Source organism: Pleuronectes platessa, chromosome 15 (assembly GCF_947347685.1).
Source record: "Pleuronectes platessa chromosome 15, fPlePla1.1, whole genome shotgun sequence".
NCBI lineage: Eukaryota > Metazoa > Chordata > Actinopteri > Pleuronectiformes > Pleuronectidae > Pleuronectes > Pleuronectes platessa.
In genome coordinates this window covers 2,158,575-2,175,795 of record NC_070640.1, presented here as the reverse complement: position 1 = coordinate 2,175,795, position 17,221 = coordinate 2,158,575, and the positions used below count along the sequence as shown (strand labels likewise).

At 43.2% G+C, this 17,221-nt stretch overlaps 1 protein-coding gene across 1 annotated transcript; it reads left to right on the top strand.

Moving 5' to 3' along the window:
• Positions 1 to 9,978: 9,978 nt before the first annotated feature.
• LOC128457327 (dual specificity protein kinase CLK4-like) lies at positions 9,979 to 14,987 on the top strand. The gene is made up of 13 exons (XM_053441978.1): positions 9,979 to 10,026; positions 11,038 to 11,149; positions 11,384 to 11,469; positions 12,063 to 12,213; positions 12,945 to 13,011; positions 13,095 to 13,208; positions 13,427 to 13,593; positions 13,685 to 13,773; positions 13,886 to 14,006; positions 14,114 to 14,196; positions 14,288 to 14,367; positions 14,480 to 14,570; positions 14,832 to 14,987. Exons 1-13 carry the CDS (start codon positions 9,979 to 9,981, stop codon positions 14,985 to 14,987), a joined length of 1,365 nt encoding a protein of 454 aa, XP_053297953.1.
• Positions 14,988 to 17,221: the final 2,234 nt, after the last annotated feature.

Sequence of the window (17,221 nt, the reverse complement as noted above, 5' to 3'; positions counted from 1 at the left end):
GCTGCAGCGACTCCTGCTCCAGCAGTGGCTACAGTAAAGCTTGTAGATGCTCAGTGGAAATCAAATGCAACGACATGAACGTTTGTTTAAACTTTTGAAGGTTCAGAAGGAAACAACTGCATCACTATAGATTATTTGTGATCTTAAAACTTGTGAACTTCTTGATTTTGAACCCCCTGGGTTAGGGTTAGGGTTAGTAGACGTTCTTGGGGAACAACCTTCTTTAAATAAGAGACATTCCTGGTAGAAATGGACCCTTGGTGGTTCCTTGACAGTAGATCCTGGTGAATAGTGTCTTTGTGGTGCAGGGATTTGCAGACAGGACCCTGGAGGGGGGGGGGAGGGGGGGTTGAACCCCTTAATTCTTGGTGGATACTGTCTGATCAAGATCTTGAAACTGAGGTTCTGGTGGATGTAGTGTCTTTAAACGAGATTTCACCTGGATATGTAATCTTATCTTTTCTATGGATCATAAATGTTAAAGTATATTTAACATGTAAAGAGATGTTCCAGATTTATACAGATCCCAATGGATAGTGGGAATTCAACATCTAGGCCCATGTAGGAAGTTCAGCCAAACAATTTGTTTCATCAAAAGGTTTCAGAAGACTTTCCTTCAAGAAAAAGAAGAGTTCCAGAAGGATATTCAACTTTTAAAGAAGATCCATGTGGATATGAAACCTATCCGAAACTCAAGTTGGACAAAAAGCCTTGAAGAGAGAATCCTGGCAGATACAGAGAAGCTGCAGTAGATTCACTTTCTTATAAAAAGCAGCTCCTCCTCGATGTGTTTCCTAAAGAGAGCTTTCCAGTGGATGGACGAGTATGGAATGGGAACCCAGCGTTAAAGAGAAGTTCCCAGTGGATAAGAAGGGACCTTGAAGAAGGATTCTTGTTGGATCCGAAAGTAAAATCCCAGGATGTCGGAACCTCACCCCGACCATCAAGCAGACTCCTCCTCTCTCACGACTCCTGAAATCCTTTCGCCGGCTCCTTTCAGAAATCTCCATTTGCCGGCACAGTCGATTTATTTCCTGGACGAAGACGACATTGTCCAGCCTCCTCTTCTTCACGGAGCCGCTGAAAACACCACTGACCCACTGGTTTCTGACTGGTTTCAAGACAAAAAGCTAAAAACCTGTGAGATAACGATCCCAACCTGTTTTTTAAAGGAATTTAAAACTCATCTGTCCTTTCGATGCTTTCATGAGGACAGACTCCAGGTTCGTCTCCCTGTGCTTTGTCTCTCACTGTAGTATTTCATGACTGTCTTACACACATGATCGGCACTGGTTCATCTATTTCCCTCTTCTCGTGTTGGATGTTCTCCCGGCAGATGATAACAAGTGAACCCATCCTGAAGAAACCTCTTAATCTTCTTCTAATCTCGTTTCTTTCATCCCCCTCCGGTCCCACCGGTCCATGGTCCACGAGAAACGAGACGATCTTGGTATTTCCTCCTCTGTCCTCCCACCCTCCTCCTCCTCCTCCTCCTCCTCCTCCTCCTCCTTGTCTCCCTCTCTATGTCCTTTGCTTTATGAGCTCTCCGGCTGGACGTCCTGCTCCATGTCCACGAGACACTCTACATGTCTGAGTGTCGCCGTCTTTGTCTTCCTCCGCCTCCTTCTTCCTTTTCTATTTGTCTCCCCTGATGTCCATCTCTTTGTCCCCGTCCAGCATGTCCTTCTCTCTCAGTCCCACTATCCTCTCCCTCTCTCTTCCACTCTCTTATTCTCCCTCTCTCTCTCTTTCTCTCCATTTCCCAGCAGAGTGTGTGCCCCTTGTTGCCCCCCTCCCCATTTACCTCATCAATAACCGTGTGTGGGTCTGTGTGAGTCTCTGAGTGTGTGTGTGTGTGTGTGTGTGTCTGTATGAGTGAGTAAGTGTGTAAGTGAGTGTGTGTGTGTGTGTGTGTGTGTCAGGCTGTGCATTAGGAAAATTGGTTCTCTGCGACGCAGCGCTGTTTTACCAAAGTAATCACCACTGATGGTGAGAGAGAGAGAGAGAGAGAGATGGAGAGAGAGAGAGAGAGAATCTGGCTCAAATTCTGCTGCTTCTGAAGTATGGTCCACACACACACACACACACACACACACTCACACACACACAGTCACCATGATTCAAGTGGACATAAAAGTGAGAGAGGCCGGTCAGCCCAGTCAACTTTTGAACTCAATTAAAGTATGAGAAACCTCTCTCTCTCTCTCTCTCTCTCTCTCTCTCTCTCTCTCTCTCTCTCTCTCTCTCTCTCTCTCTCTCTCTCTCTCTCTCTCCCTCTCTCTCTCTCCCCCTCGCTCTTGCTGTCTCTCTCTCTCTCTTTCTCTGTCTCTCTCGCTCTGTCTCCTCCCTCCCTTGCTCTGTCTCTCTCTCTCTCTCTCTCTCTCTCTCTCTCCCCAGTCCAAGCCTCATTGGTTTAAGGTACAAACCAGTTTTAAAGCATTTTCCATATAAGTAATCAAGTATTTTCTGTAGTACTGCCTGCAGGTGAAAATACACACAGACATGTCATCAGAAGTATGTGGACATGTGTATTTAACGGACGTGTCATCCTACATCGATCCGCTGTGATCACGACCTCTGTCCATTCTTCTGATTTCGATATTCTGGAGGATTTATGAACGCTCTGTGATTTGCTCCAGTTCAACCAGTGGAGCATTAGTGAGGAACAGCTCTGGTTTCTAGAGCGACCTCCAGGTCCAGTTCATCCCTGAGGTGTCGGACGAGGTCGAGGCTCCGTGCAGGGAAGTCAACTTATCAACAATTAGAATGTCACTTAGTAAAAGTTTAACCTCCGTCTGATTACATTCTTACATTCAAACAAGCTGCACAGACATCAGTCCCCTGAATGAGCCTATAAACAACAACACAACAACAAAATAAACACCAATAAAAGAGTGACAGTATATTTAATATTTGGTCCAAAAACAACTTTATGACTTTGAAGGAATTTATTTTCTAAATAGAAGTACACTTTGCATTTCTTTACAAAATATCTTCCAAGCGAGTTTTGTGTAAATCCATTCTGTACTTTTTACGTCCTGCTGTCAAACAGACAAACAAACAGACAAACAAACAAACAAACAAACAGACAAACAAACAGACAAACAGACAGACAAACAAACAGACAAACAAACAAACAGACAAACAGACAAACAGACAAACAGACAGAGAGGTTAATTAACTGGTCACAGTAGAAAAGGTCAAAGGCTTCGATATTTGTGTGTTTTTTTCACACACGTGATTTATCAGGTCACTCACACAAATACAAACACAAACACAAACATGAACACAAACATGGCAGAACGGAGCCGAGATGATTTGTAGGAGCTCACGAGTTTGATTAACACATTCAGGAGGAAAACGTTCGATAAAACAATTAAATCAAGTTATCTGGAACATACTGCAGGTTATTCCAACTCAATATTTATAAATGTTACACTGTAAGTTTGTGTGTGTCTGTGTGCGTCTGTGTGTGTCTGTGTGAGACGGACTGAGGCCTAATCACAGCTGAGAGCTTTCACATCTGTCTGTCAATACAACTGGCACCAGACTCTACTCTTCATTACAAAGTGCTGTGTGTGTTTGTGTCTCTGTGTGTGTGTGTGTGTGTGTGTGTGTGTGTGTGTGTGTGTGTGTGTGTGTGTGTGTGTGTGTGTGTGTGTGTGTGTGTGTGTGTGCTCTCCTCTTAATTAAAACCCGTCACCCCCCTCTTTCCTTTCACTTCACGTCTTTGATAAATCACTCGCCCGTGAATATTGATAAATAGTCGCAGTCGGCTTCTGAAAGATCGACAACATGCATCTTCTGCAGCAAACACAAAGTCCAACAACAGCGCCAACAGGTGGCCACTCACAGTAACTACACTCTGTCCAACAATGGAACAGATCCCACACAATAGGAACTTTTAATATTGTGTAAGTGAGTTCAGGTTAATCAAGTTTTTAATGAGCGTTATCGTTTATCTTTCTGTAGTTTCCCAGTTTAATTGCACAGAAACATAAGACGATGAGCAGTTAAACTGGGAACATTTGTATTTTAACCTGTTGGTTGTTCATCGTGTGGAGAAAAAAGTGACGTCTTCTATGTTTAACAGTTTTTATTGTTTTTTCTGGGTAATCAATACAAAACAATACAATTATACAATTACAGCTTACCCCATGCAGCAGAAGTACACACGTTAAGATAGACCTCAGAATGTATATATATATATATACATACACATATATATATACACACAAGTACATAGGAATATTGAATTATAACAATACATGTAAATACATCTTGCTGCAAGACAAAGCAAAGACAAGGAAGAGAGAGGAAAATTGTATTAAAAAATAAATAAATTTAGAGAAAAATTTAAAATAAATAAATAGCTAAATAAAGTAAATTAAAACAATTAAAACAATTAAATAAAGGAGGGGGAGGGGAGGGGTTGTTGCCCATAGTATGACAGGGAAGGGGTCCAGGTAATCTCAAAGTTCTGTGTGGAGCCTTTCAGAGTGTATCTTATTTTCTCAAGTTTCAAGAAGGACATGGTGTCTCTCATCCTCTGTTGACGTCTTCTACGTGTGTATCTGTGTGTCTTCCTCCTCAGATATTTGTCTTCTTTGTGTCTTTTGTGTTTGCGTCTCTCACTTAAAGTGAATTTTAACGTTTTCCTGCCACGTTCTCTGGAGACTGTCACAACCACACAACCTGACTAACAGTTCTATTTACCCACCGAGGCAACTGGGTTCCTAGATACTTTTTAAAAGGAGGATCAACTTGTCAAATTTTAGTGACACTAACTGATTTGATTTATCTCTAATTTGTCAGCGAGTAACGAGGACTGGATTTATTTTCGAGCCTGACGCAGTAAACTTGTTAAAAATACCCAGTCTATAAAACCGTGTATTCGGTGGAGGGACATGATCCTGGACGTACAGAACATAGTGTTGGAGTCACCGCCGCCTGCAGCTGCTGTTGTGACTTCAGCTCTCATGTAACTGCAGGAATTTCACTTCACAGCCGATGGGGAAAAAAATACATAAAAATATATATTGCGATGATCTGAGCCAGGATTTAAAACGGCCAACTTTAGCTCTGCTGTCAGATTTAACGTGTACATGTTGTATAGCATGTTGTATAGGACAGATTAATCCATAGTCTGTTTATAAACATGTGAAGTCACAGACTGCGTAGAGACGACTCGTCCTTCACCTCCTCCCTCGATCCACACACATGATCATGACACTTTTATTTAGTTCTGATGATGATACTGTGAACTATATGAGTTTAATATGTTTGTTCTTCACTGGACGGGTGTGACAGAAGAAATCAGGAGCTCAGATGAATGTGTCACAAGAATCAAACAGCTGTTCCTGTCCTGGAGGAGGATGTGTCCTCTGCTAAAGGAGATGAGTTAGGAATCATCGAAGCTCCTTTCCTCATCGCTGAGAGAATTCGATCGAACTCTGGTTTTACTGTTTAAGTTGCAGACGGACTCAACACATTCAGGGTTCTACACCTGGTTCTTCTGATCTCAGGAGTCACAGACTGGTCTTTGTCCTTGTGAGGCGCTAACACCTCGCTGGGAGCAGAGACCTACATATCTTGTTAAGACCTGGTATTAACGTGTTCTGTCCTCGAGAGGTTCAGTCACATGTGAGCAGATCTGAATGCTCCTAAATACGTCCTCAGCGCGGCGCTGTCCACGTTGGACTGGATCTCTGAGGACGGACGGACGGACAGTCAAGTAAAGACAAATCAACAGAAACATCGTGTCCACAAACACCAGTTGACAGATCCTGTGAAGGCCTCCTGGCTTCAGTTGTGGACCTGGATCTCTGTCCCACACTTTTGTTTACATGGACCCAACAGTCGTGCAGGAAGTGTGGGCTGAGCGTGTGTGTGCAGCGTGCCCCCCCCCCCCCCCCCCCCTGTATCACTTACTACATCACACAATCTCCTGCATCATCCTGCATCAACAGGTCCAGATCGGACACGGTACACTGTGTTTTCTCCGGGGCGATGAAAGAGGAGCTCCTGCTGGGTCGGGCCAAAGGTCGGGTCCCCCCCCCCCCCCCTTCATGGCTGAAGGTTTTACAGCCCAGAGCTACACAGGAATGTCTACGTGTTGGTCTCCTGTGGGACATCGTGTATTATTGCACCTCAGACACCATTTCTGCCTCTAGGTGGCGCAGCAGTGAGTGTTTGCATGGGGGTGGGGGGGGGGTAGGTTGGTCAAACAGAGCAGCGGGATCCCAAATGGCTCAGAGTCACTGTAGATGAGCAGCAGAGGACATCACAGCTTCAGTGATACAGACAGGTGAGTGGAGACATCACAGCTACATCCAGAGTCTAGTCAGATTTAATATTGATCTCAACTGGAGCAGAATGTTTCAGAAATGGTTTATTATACTTTTATTATACGATAACTGATTTTTAATCATATTTGCCGATAACTGAACATTTTCATGATGATATCTTCTACTATTTGCTTCAATGCTGCTTTACCCACCTGTCTATTAAGAGCTTTGTGGTAATGGGACGTCTCCATTTAACACGATGGTTCAGTTTGTACTGATTCATCAACGAGTCAACGCAGGACCTGTACTGCAAATTAAAGTATCTTCAAATATTGTATAATCGTTTTAGAATATCATATTTGACATGAAGGATTTTCTGACTGTGTTCTTATATTAGCTTTAGTCTTTAGAAAATTAAGAATGATTACAACTAATACTAATAAAACTAATAATATTTTTTTTTACGTGTACATTTACAAAGCAATTTCAGGTCCCTACACCTGATCATTTACATTCAGCAAAAAGAGAAGCTATATTCAGATCTTCTCATTTTTTACATCCTTGTTTCCTGTTAACGAATCTGATGAGATCAGTGTCAACACTTAGAGTCAGAGATTAAATTGTGTTGAACAGTTTTACAGCTTCACACTTTCCCTTTGGGACGGTGACTCAGTGTCCCCCCCCCCCCCCCCCCCCCCCCCCCCCCCCCCCCCCGCGGTGTGGTAAGCATAGTGCTAATTGTTGGAGCCGGGTCCGTTTACAGAGTCGAGACTGAGATTTCCCCCCCCCCACAGTGTATTTTCAGCCACATCAGATGAACTGTTAAACCACAACTGATAATCTCCCTCAATTAAAGCTGTCACTCAGAGATCTCAACCATCGGCCTCGAATTCCATCCTCTCACTTTTCAATTAGAGTCGAGCCAAAGGTCAAAGAGTCAAGATTCTTTATTGTCGTTTCACTGCTGCGGACTTGAACACAACTCGATCGGAGAACAGAAAAAGATTATAACAAAAAGAAATGAAGAACTTTATATCCAAGTGCGTCCAGCGGAAATACAGCAGGAAAATGTCCAGAGGATTCTCAGCGAGCGAGTGGTCGTGTTGACGATGATCAGAGTTAATGAACCTCAGGGTGTAATAGAGGAGTGTTGCAGGAAGAGGACGAAGACGTCCACTTGGAAAGACGAGGAGATTCCTGAGCTTTTTTCTGATCAGGGATGACGCTGGTGTCTACGTGCTGGAAACAAAAACGAGTCGAGTTTACACGTCAGATCCTCACAGGCTCCTCCTCCATCGCCTGAATGTTCCTGCTGTTGTGAATTCGTCTGACCCTTGACTCTTTAGTCTCCAGGTTTACAATTCTGCCCCCGTACGTCACTGATGGTGAAATTAAAACATAAAACAACATTAAAAAAACATAATTTTAGAGTTTAAAAGTCAAGGGGACAGAGATCGATCCCTGTGGGACGCCACACAGAGCATTTCCTGAAGAGGAGGAGTCTCTTACCCAAACAGAGAAAAGTCCTTTATCCAAGAAAACATGTTTAAGATCAAATATCCGCCCGATTCTGAGAGAAATCATATAAACTTCCCAGTTGGAGACGTGTCTGCAGCTGAACTGGGCCGCGTCCGTCCCTCGTCTGCTGAGGGACCCCCCCCCCCCCCCCCCCCCCCCACACACCCCTGGCACTGGCCTGTGATTAGTGAGTGTCGGAGCATCTTAAGTGAGTGACAACGGTCCCGCAGGTTGTCAGCAGCAGTGAGTCGTCCTCACAGTGATTTACAGCTGAGCCCGGCGCCATGGAGATACTGGTCTATTCCTGGGAGACGGGGGGGGGGGGGGGGGGGGGGGGGGAGAGATCCCAGCTCGGGAGCCACCAACACCCTCTCACATTGTTGGCTATAAAAAGGAAAGTCCCTCTGCAGCCAGTCAGCTTAGTGCAGATACTCCAATATTCAATCTATGTGCATTCAAATACAAAAAAAAAGCTGTAAATACTTGAGTTTAAACGTTTAAGAGGTTCTGCTGACTCTTTGCTTTCTGCTACTGGTCTGGTGAACTGGTCAAACTGGTAACTTGAGCAGGTTGTTGGAGTCGCGGATGTCAAGTCTCACTTCTGACGTGATGACGGTGAATGTACAGAACAGAGCCGGAGCAGCAGGTGATGAAAAGTGGATAAATAACCTGGAGAGAAAGAGAGAGGCCTCTGCTGTGGAAGGCATGTCAGCTATTTGTGGACGAGGGACGGACGGGTTGTCCCGGCATGAAGACGCAGCGAGGGGAGTGGGACGCACTGACAGGGTCGCTGGCCGAGCTCCAGTGAATGTGACCAATCTGCGTTCCGTCACGTTCTCTAGAGCAAACTGTAAAGCTGTGGACGAGCTGGTGTTGAGGCGTCGGTGTGCAAGGGACATTCTGATTTAGCTACTTGAAGTAAAAAGGTAATATTTAGTGTTTTTCATATCTTCAGACTGGAACCATTAAAAGCAGTGATTTGATTTGACTCTGTTATCTTTAGTCTGAAACTGGGAAGCTCGTTCCTCTTCGTCCCGGAGTCTTCATCGTTGTCCAGAGAACCTTGACGGCTCCTGGAGGAACGTTCCTTCATGACCGTGAAGTTATTTTCAGCTAATCCCATGAACACAGGAACTAAAGGCTGGATATAGGTCGTTAAAAATACAGTGACAATGAAAAGTATGTGAGCTCTGAGGAGTCACCTGGTTCTACTGCTCAGAGACTTTACTTCTGCTGCTCAGGAGACAAACGTGTGATTCTCCAGAAACTGTCTTGAGTCCAGACGTCTTCCTGAGTTTTCCTTTCACGGGAGATTGTTCAGGTCCGACTCGTTCAGGAACACGTTGGGAACGTTCAGGTGTTTTCTCTCATGGACTCAATCAGACATTTTACTTCAGGGCTGCAGGAGAAGTTCTGGAAAACATCTGAAGCAACTGACTCCATGATTTATATTCTCACTTATACAGCCGCTCTGGAAAATGTCAGGAAAAACCCAAAGTTCAGTTCAGGTCTGAAAGCAGCATTTACATGTAAGTGGCTCTTTTTTTTTGCTTTGGAAAATCAAATATACAGGATATCTGTGTCTCGTAATTTTCAAGATTAATAACTTTATTTTGATTCTAAAATACGATAAAATTAAGAACATTGTACAGTAAACTCTTAGATTAAAAGTAGATTATCTCAGGGAAAACAATACAGATAAAGGAAATAAAGTAAATTGTTGAATAGATTGAATAGAAGAAATGGAAGAAAGAAACAGATAAATAAATGAAATTCAATTGAAAGTCGGGTTAAAATTAAACCAGACTTTTCAGGTGCAGAAACAACAAGCGTCCTGCTAATAAGTAATAAGTTATAGTAATAAGCTTTAAACAAATATTTGCTCTGTGTTTTCAAGTGTTAGAAGCCAACAGACATTTCTTTCCTTCTATATTTGACTTTTCTAATCTTGTTTCGGGCTTTTTGATTAAATAAAAAAATACTCTAAAAACCCAACATCCCCACAGAGATCATCAAGGTTTCATGTTTTCTTCTCACCCTTGTGGACGCTGCTCCTCTAAATGTGGGCTCGTAACTCAAGCTTCTCCAAAGACCAGGGGAAGCCTGGAGATAGAGACCAATGGGTTTGGGCCGGAGGGGCCGGTCTCTATGTTTAGCTCTGAAAACAGAGATGATGGAATCAGGGGCTGGACGGGGGAACCTTCGCCCCCTGTGGATGAAGGTCCGTGGAGGACGGAGGGTTTGAATACCAGGCGGAGCTCAGAGGACGAGCTGTGAAGTTCCTCTGAGGCCCAACGTGACGGATCAGTTTTGTGTTTTAGATCTTTCGACCTCTGCACAGTGTGACCGAGCTTCAGAGAAGAGGAGGAGGAGGAGGACGCCGAAGAGTTTGTGAATCCTTCAATCAGCTGCTGCACCCGGACAGAACAACAGGTTAATAGAGATTTCATATTTAACGAATGCATCTTTCAGTCTGTAAGATTGTGTCTTTTCTGTCCAGTTTGATCCAGATTGAAATGTCTTGATTAATCTCTGCTTGACTTCCATGATATTTGCACCAGATGGAAGAACAGAATGAATCCTAGTGATAATCTAATTATGATAAATTACATGCTTTCAAAATATCCTTTATGTTGCTGGGGGTAAAAAAGAATAAATTCTAGTACAGATGAAATACTAGTGGTAATTTTAGACTGTAAATAAAGATGGAGGACACGTCTCCACTTCCTCTCTCTGTCCAGAATGAGGCTAAAATTGACTCTGACTCTTGGATCAACAAACACTTGAACATACGTCGTATGATGAGAACTTTCTAAAATGACAGAAATCATAAACTGGTCACATCTGTTAACATATAGACTAGACCCGCCCCAACATGCATATATTTGCGTAATAATACACAAACATACATAATGTCAATGGATGAATATTTAATAAATAACGATGTGGACACATTATGTACACATCCAGAAGTAAAACTACTTCATTAAGCCTACGAATAGAATCCAAAAAGATCTTGAATACTACATGATCTATAGAAATATATACATAACTATAAGTGCTGAGAAATATAGATAAATTGTAGATAAAACAGATTCCAGAGCCGAGTCTGAGTAGCGGAGGATAAATCCGCCTGATTTCTTTCGGTGTTGCTCTCGGGCCAAACTTTCTTTTTTTACCTCCCTCATGCTTAAACCCTCTGTCCCTGTGATCCGGTGTCCTCCCTGTCCAGTCCTCAGCAGACGTCCCGGGTCTGGAGACGTGGGAGCAGAGAGAGGAGACACAGCTCAGCGTGGAGATCTGCACCATGGGAGTCAAAGAGGACGACTGTAGCTACAAGAGAGGTAGAATCACTTCCTCTTAAAGACTCAACATGATTTCCCTTCTTCTCAGTGGAGGACACTTTAAGAGGACGCATGAAATGAGAACAGGTTTTCGTCGACTCGGTATAAATAGTGTGTCGTCAGTTATCCGGAAAGAAAATCTGACTCCTGCAGCAGTTGTAAATGTATTTATACATCAGGAACTTCTTCTTCTTCTTTTTCTTCTTCTTCTTATTCTTCTCTCTCTGCTGGTAGAAGGTGACGAACCCGACCTCCTGCAAACTGAAGGAAAGAGAAGAAGCTTCAACAGCCTCCACGTGACCTCGAGGACAGAAACCTCGGTACAACAGTCTTCTTCTTCTTCTTCTTCTTCCTTCTTCTTCTTCTTCTTCTTCTTCTTCTTCTTCTTCTTCTTCTTCTTCTTCTTCCTCTTCTTCTTCTTCTTCTTCTTCTTCTTCTTCTTCTTCTTCATCCTCCTCTTCTGGTTGTGAACATGATAATAAATCTCAGGGACCCGACTGGGCAGTATTCCATCATTCACTCTGAGGGTCCGGACATCCATCATGTCTAAGTTTAATACAGTAAATGTGTCGTCCCTCACATGAAACATGGGACGTTTGTATAAATTATTCTTTTGCTTTCACTATAGAAATTATGAATATGAAATTATTTGTGTGTTCTTTATATTTGTGTGGTTTTATCTTAAAACATAAGAGGACAAAATGAAACTGATGTTAACCTTATGTTTACGGTTCTTTTATCTTAATTCCAACATTGCTTTAACCCTTTTTAAAGATTTTTAAATAATTCTAACGTCTTTACATGTTCTGTTGTTTTATTGTCCCTCTTGTCTTTGTCCACATGTCGACCTCAAATGTCTCTAATGTCGACCTCCACCACCGACACGCGCTCCGTCACTTCACCACCGACTCAGCCGGACGACCTGGAATCTGCTTCCCTCGGTGACAGCGCTGTCAGTGCCGGCGGTGATGGAGTGAAGAGGAGTCAGGAGGTGCCGAGCTGTGAGGAGGACGAAGAGGAGGGACACCTGGTCTATCACGTCGGCCTCGTGATGAACGGAAGATGTATTCAACGCCTTCATTCGTCTCTAAGTGTCTTTTTGTCCTTGTTGTGTCTTCGTTGTGTTGAGTTTACGTCGGATTTGTATTCACACCAGCAGCAGAAAAGTTGTCATTACTCTCACGTCCTAAGGTTTCTACAGGAAGTTAGTTCTAGACTTGTTTCTATAGAAGTCTATAGAAAGTGACTTCTCACTTTATAACACCAGGAAACATGAAGGAGTTTCTGTCTCAGTCTCTATTTTCAAGTCTTCTTCAAACAGCTGATGTTCATTTAGTAATTTATGATAATTTCAAGTCAAAAAGACCATAAAGCACCGGATGTATAGGGGGGTGGATACCACAGTGTGAGTGACAGCTGGTAATATCCAATGGGTGCAGGTTGCAGGTGAAAGTGGGAGTGCAAAGTCTTTGAGGTCTCGGTTAGGCTCCACCCCCTGCTCCTCCAAATATGGTTATATCTGATTTAAAAAAACACCAAAAGACAAAATGCAAAACTCAAGCTTTTAAAACAGAAGTTCACAAACCACTGACGTATCGTTGGTTTTCTACTCATTGTTTTTAATTTTTGGAATCATGTTGCAGCCTGATGCTTAAAAGTAAATTCCTGACCATTGAAAAATATTAAAGATAAATAAAACTGAAATTTTGTGTATAGAAATAAAGGGACAAGTAAATCTACTGAAAGTATGAAACATGAACTTTTCAAGTGACTCCTGTGACTTGTTGTCTTCCAGACGAGGTGGTTTCTACTCTGGGAGCTGGAGCCTTTGGAAAAGTGGTCGAGTGCATCGATAGAGAAAAGTAGGAAAAGCAGATTTAATAAGTTTAGTCCTCGTGGAAACCGAATGCAACATAAAAATCCACGTTTTGTGTTTCTCCGACAGAGACGAGCACGTGGCTGTGAAGATCGTGAAGAGCATCGAGTGTTACCGGGAAGTCGCCCGGTCGGAGATCTCCGTCCTGGAGGAGATCAACAGTCTGGATGAGGAACACAGATTGTGAGTGAAGCTGCAGATGAGTTCATCTTGAATCATGAATCAATAAAACAAACATCTGTAATCTGGTGTTTGTTATTTAAATCAATTTGCTGTAGTTGAAGATAACTTGTTTTTTGAAGTGATAAATGTGGAATTAAAGTCGTCAGGATCAGTTTTGTGTTTTACTTCGTCAGCGTCTTTGGTTAATTAAACGTTGACGGGTCACTTCCTGTTCCCAGTGCCTGCGTGCGGATGCTGAACTGGTTCCAGCACGAAGGTCACATCTGCATCGTGCTGGAGCTGCTCGGCCTCAGCACCTTCGAGTTCCTGAGACAGAACCACTTCCTGCCCTTCAGCGTGGAGCAGATCCGCCACATGGCCTTCCAGATCTTCAGAGCCGTGTGCTGTAAGTCCAGTGTGTGTGTGTGTGTGTGTGTGTGTGTGTGTGTGTATGTGTAAGCACGATTACACTGTGTGTGTTTCTTTGTGTGTTTCAGTTCTGCACCGTAACAAACTGACCCACACGGACCTGAAGCCAGAGAACATCCTGTTAGTTTCCTCCGACTGCGAGTTCAACGACGAGGAGGTAAAACTTCTGTTCATGTGTGTGTCAGCGTTCAGAAAATAAGAAAGTAGAAATAAGTGTGTGTGTGTCCTGTGTGTGTGTGTCTGTGTTTGTGTGTGTGTGTGTGTTGAAGGAGAGGAAACTGAGGAGTCTGGATGTGAAGGTGGTGGATTTCGGCACCGCCACGTTTGACCATGAACACCACGAATCCCTGGTGTCGACACGGCACTACCGAGCTCCAGAGGTCATACTGGGTACACACACAACTCTCACACACTCACACACACACACACACACACTTTACCATTCCAGAGAAGCTGCATGTCAGTGTCTATTAGTAAGTGTGTGTCTGTGTGATCAGATCTGGGCTGGAACCATTCGTGTGATGTTTGGAGTCTGGGCTGCGTCCTCATGGAGTTTTACCTGGGACGCACACTCTTCCAGGTACGCATTCACACTCACACACACAGACACACACACAAACACACACACACCAGACACAGCAATACATTGTTCTGATGATCTGTCATTTCAGACCCACGACAGTAAAGAACATTTGGCCATGATGGAGAAAGTCCTGGGACCGATTCCCCCGCAACTGCTGAAACAGACCAAGTAACTTCACACACACACAAACACACACACACACACACACACACACACACACACACACACACACACACGATCCAGGTCTAACTATAACCCACGTGTCCTGCATTGTGTGTAGAAAGCAGCATTACGTTCACAACGAGCAGCTGAACTGGGACGAGAGAAGCTCCTCTGACGATCACATCTGGAAACACTGCAAACCACTGAAGGTAGGTGTCACCTCCTCTCTCAGCCAATCAGCTGCTGACCTGTGACCTCTCATCTGTGAGAGGTCACTGATGAGAGGTCTGTTTGAACCTTCGCCTCCCGATCACTTCCAACAGCTGCGAGCTGATCTGAGGTGACAGGAAGTGGATGTTTTATTCCCACTCCTCCTCGTCTCTCACTTCATATTGGAAGTGAACAGGAAGTGAACGTTTGTAAACGTTTGCGTACGTGTGAACGTGCTCCACCTGTCGTTCGCCCCTCAGCAGTTCATGGAGAGGAAGAGCGAGGAGGAGCGGCAGCTGTTCGACCTGCTCGGCTGCATGTTGGAGTACGACGTGTACCGGCGCATCACCCTGGAGGAGGCGCTGTGGCATCCGTTCTTCAGCCCCATGAGGACACAGGGGCCCCAGCGCAGTTAACACACACACACACACACACACACACACACACACACACACTCGGGATCAACCTCGGACTGTTATTTAATGTGATCACACTGCGTTTGGGTTTATTTTTTCTGAATCGTTGACGTGGAGGATTTGATTATTTTGTGTTGTGGGAGACCATTCCAGTTTATTAGAAATATGACACATTCACAGTCTGCGTGTCATTGTGAAGAAATCAGAGTGATTCCATGTTTCCCTTCATTGATTCTCAGTCTCCTGTGTCTGCAGCTTGTTAATAAATATTTTTGCCTTTTGATTTCTCTTCATTTTTACACTGTTTTCCACATCTTGTTAAATTTGCTAGACGCAGACGAGCAGCAGCGGATTGTCCATCTCAATGTTTATCACCGAAAATAATCAAATGTGACTCGTTGGTTAATTAAATCTAAACTCAATATTTTCCAACCTGATATTTGGTTCAGACTTAAGACTCTGGTTGTCTGGACCAAACAAGGAAGGTGTGAAAAAGTCCTTTAAGTTTCACAAACTCTAAAAAACAAATAAAGAAGGTCGAGTGAAATCAGAAATGTCCTTTAATGTGTCCTTTACAGTGACAGAAGAGACGTCTCAGTCCACGAGTCTTGTCTCACTGTTTGCACAAGGGACCAAAAAAAAAAAATGTCAAACCGATAATGTGACACACGACAAAACAAGCAAAGATAAATCAGCTGCATTTTCCACTTCTGCTCCCCTGATTACACTTTATAGACTCTTCACAAGCCGGAGTAAATGTTTGCCGTGTGATCCCCTGCGTAGAAATCACAGAGCTCATCTGGTGTGAGTGCTTCGTCGATACACTCGCTAAGTGGACGGTAATCATTAGCCAGCGGCAAAACAAGTCGTGAGCAGACCAACCGCTCGTCTGTTATCTGAGCAGCATCGGCTCAGAGCTACTTAATCACAGGGATGTAATAAAGCAGCATGAGGGGAAGCGTCCGAGGGTCTGGGCTCCTCACTCGTGTGTAATGCTGCAGGTTCCAGTCTGTCTCCAGACCTGTTGATTCACTCGGCTCTGCACAGACGAGGAAAATCAGAAATCTTTAAAAACCACAAACTGATTCAGGAAACACTGGAGGAGAACGTTCTTCTTTTGGTTAACCTGGAAATATCCATTGTTTTCTGATGCATCAGTGAAGCTCCTGCACATTTTCATTATTTCAGCTCCTCACTGTGTTAAAGTCTTTGTTGTTGTTGTGTTACGTTGTGTACTGTTTGCTGGTTGTTGCTCTGTGGTTTGTTTTGTGGGGCTGTGTTTATTACATATTTCTTTAGTTTTTTACTAATTTTACTTTAGTCAATTTTTTTTAACTGGCTGCGTTAAATGTTTAATATCTTTTAATTTAAAGGTGTACTATGTGTTTAATGGTTTTCTATTCAGCAATGGAATCTTGAATTATTTATGGTCAATGTATAATTTATGCAATAAATGTGTTTGAGATGATTTTACATTAAAGGTTTAAACTTTGTCTCTAAGTTGAGATCAAACCTGAACTAAGGCCCAACAAGCCCCTCAACAAAAACACATTTAAATTCACTAGATCCAGATTTATATTTGTATCTGTCAACTTAATATGTCATATTCTTTTTATCAAGATCCATAAATTTATCTCTGGTAAAATAAATGAAAATGTTGAAGAAACAAATCTCGTTAAACAAGATCATAACGAATCTGTACTTTCATTTGGGCGGAGGTAAAAACTCTAAGCTCCATCAATCTCATTCATTCTTGTTAGACAAGTGAAAAATAAATATGAATATTGTCTAATTAGTTTTTTATTTTGGTGGAAATTGCGCACATGATGAAAAGATTAATAAACAGTGGCTCAGAAATCTGCCCGACCACAGCAACAGCCACCTGCTCGGAGGCTTTAATTAACGCTGGACTCTCACATTTACGACTTTTCACGTGCGTCATCGGTCACCTGACGACGCAAAACTCAAGAGCCCGTAATGTGAAGGACATAAATACTTTTCATGGTCGACATATCGCGGCGCTCATTGAGTTACCGCAAAAACAAACACGCAGTTCTCCATGTTTGTTTGTATTTTCAGATATTTGTATATTATTTTCGCGCCAAATCGGATTCATTACAGCTGTTGTAAAATGTGAGACCCGGTGGATGACGTGGATGGAACAGATGCACTGAAGCGTCAGTGTAAATGAGACGAGGTATCGGGGGGGGGGTTTCCTGGTTAAATTTATAAAT

Coding starts and splice junctions, on each gene's coding strand:
- LOC128457327 (XM_053441978.1), top strand. CDS start 9,979: ATGGAATCAGGGGCTGGACGGGGGAACCTTCGCCCCCTGTGGATGAAG. Junction 13,774..13,885: donor GCGAGTTCAACGACGAGGAG/GTAAAACTTCTG, acceptor TGTGTGTTGAAG/GAGAGGAAACTGAGGAGTCT. Junction 14,007..14,113: donor AGCTCCAGAGGTCATACTGG/GTACACACACAA, acceptor CTGTGTGATCAG/ATCTGGGCTGGAACCATTCG.